This window comes from Octodon degus, unplaced genomic scaffold (genome assembly GCF_000260255.1).
Source record: "Octodon degus isolate 3935 unplaced genomic scaffold, OctDeg1.0 scaffold00320, whole genome shotgun sequence".
NCBI lineage: Eukaryota > Metazoa > Chordata > Mammalia > Rodentia > Octodontidae > Octodon > Octodon degus.
In genome coordinates, this window is record NW_004524896.1 from 673,380 (window position 1) to 675,273 (window position 1,894).

The 1,894-nt window shown below is 39.2% G+C and overlaps 2 protein-coding genes across 3 annotated transcripts in view; one reads left to right on the top strand and one right to left on the bottom strand.

The window, feature by feature from the left end:
• LOC111814451 (leukocyte immunoglobulin-like receptor subfamily B member 4) overlaps positions 1-1,894 on the top strand; it is a 96,912-nt gene that overhangs the window by 51,821 nt on the left and 43,197 nt on the right. The window lies entirely within an intron of this gene.
• On the bottom strand, positions 920-1,637 carry LOC101589273 (DNA-directed RNA polymerases I, II, and III subunit RPABC3). Its single transcript, XM_004647692.2, has one exon. It carries the CDS (start codon positions 1,620-1,622, stop codon positions 1,170-1,172), a length of 453 nt encoding a protein of 150 aa, XP_004647749.1. The 5' UTR covers positions 1,623-1,637; the 3' UTR covers positions 920-1,169.

Here is a 1,894-nt window from a genome sequence, read left to right on the forward strand (position 1 = left end):
CTTTGAATACACAGATACAAAATGGACATTCATCTGTATCCCCTTTTTTTGTTAAGTTCCGTTATTTGAATATTATAGGTGTGTAAACTCAGCAAAATACTCTAAAAGAGTCGAGCAGCCCATAATAGTATTGGGTCTTCCGCTTGACTGGCAATGTCAGAAATTGTTGACCTGAGTCCTCTACAGCTCAACATAACATGATGGCTTTACTTCTTCTATTTCATTTTTATACTTTTCTGCTGGGTGGTTAAGACCAAAGTAAAGCAGGACATATACAACAAAAGTTGCAGCTTATGGGTCTGATAAGGTCAGTGAAATCGCCTCAGGATTTATCCTGAGATCCTGAACCTCAGATTGTAGAACTTTTGTCAGTGTCAGCCATGTGGATGTGTCATGGCCATTGCTTGGCCAATGTGCTCTCTGTGAAAGCCTGAGAGAATGTTTTTTATTTTATTTTATTTATTTATTTTTTATTTTTCAATAATTTTATTGAGAAACAAATAGCAATGAGACAGTTTCAAATCCGATTAGTAGGACAGTTTCAATAATTAATACATTGTATATTGTTGTCTTAGTGGTTATTCATTGTACAAGATGCAGACATGATATCCTGTCCACAAATACTATTAGAACAAATTTTTCTATTCACTGAATTAAGAGAATGCAGCTATATATCTATCCTATTTTATTTTATTTTTTATAATGTTTTTTTAGTTTTTTCCCCATAATTTTATTGATAAACAAATAGCAGTGAGACCATTGCAAATCAAATCGGTAGGACAGTTTCTATAATTAACACACTGCATACTTTCTTCCTAATGTTTAATTGCTGTACAAGAATCATTCTATTCATTAAGAAAATGTAACTATATATCTATCCAAACCACTTTTTTTTTTTGAAAAAATTATTTTAAAGAAAATGGAAATTTTTTAAAGGGGAAGGGAACCATCTGAAAAAGTGAGGTTTTAATTTAAAAAACACATCCACAAAATGACTTGATTCATTTTCAGCTCCCCCAGTAGGCCTTCCACTGGCCAAGTGAGTCTCTGAAGGTGCACCACTGCAGACAGAGCCAGTCCTTCCTCCGCAGGGACCACAGCAACTTCTACTCGGGCTTCAGTGTCCATGACCTGGGTGACCCAGCAGCAACGCTGGCTTCCCACGAGGCTCAGAAGGCCAGTTTCTTCATCAGCAGATAAACTCTGGAATCCACCTCGAAGCCGTGCAGGTTATTGGCATCACCCTGTAGCCTCATAAGCAGGCCCCCGTAGGACACATAGGCAGAGAGGCGTGTTGCTGCTTCAGTAGATGTCTCGTCACCCTCGATCTTGTATACTTTCCCATACATTACATACTCAAACTGGTCAGCCCTGGAAGGCCTGTCATCTGTGGGGTTGTATTCACCATCATCAAGGGTACCATCTTCATACAAGGTGCTAGCTATAACCAATCGGAACTTGTCACCCAAGTCTACAGGGTAAATCTGAATGTTTACATCTAAGATGAGGTCCATCTTGAAAGATTCACTCTCACAGTGCAGGCGAGACACTCGGTCAAACTTCTTGCCTTCTGGGTCAATATCTTTCACATCAAAAATATCCTCAAACAGGATGCCTGCCATCGTAAGAGGCCACAAGAACAGAAGTAGCTATGGAGCCCGACCTTCGGGCGGAGAAACGCCTATCCAAACCACTTTGAATACACAGATAAAATCGTCTGTACACCTTTTTTTTTGGTTAAGTTCCATTATTAGAATATTATAGGTGCATAAACTCAGCAAAATATTTTAAAAGAGTCCAGTAGCCCACAATAGTATTGGGTCTTCCGCTTGACTGGCTATGTCAGAAATTGTTGGCCTGAGTCCCCCACAGCTCAACATAACAGCATGGCTTT

Bases quoted from the DNA above. Each gene is read 5' to 3' on its own strand.
- LOC101589273 (XM_004647692.2), bottom strand. From the start codon at position 1,622: ATGGCAGGCATCCTGTTTGAGGATATTTTTGATGTGAAAGATATTGAC.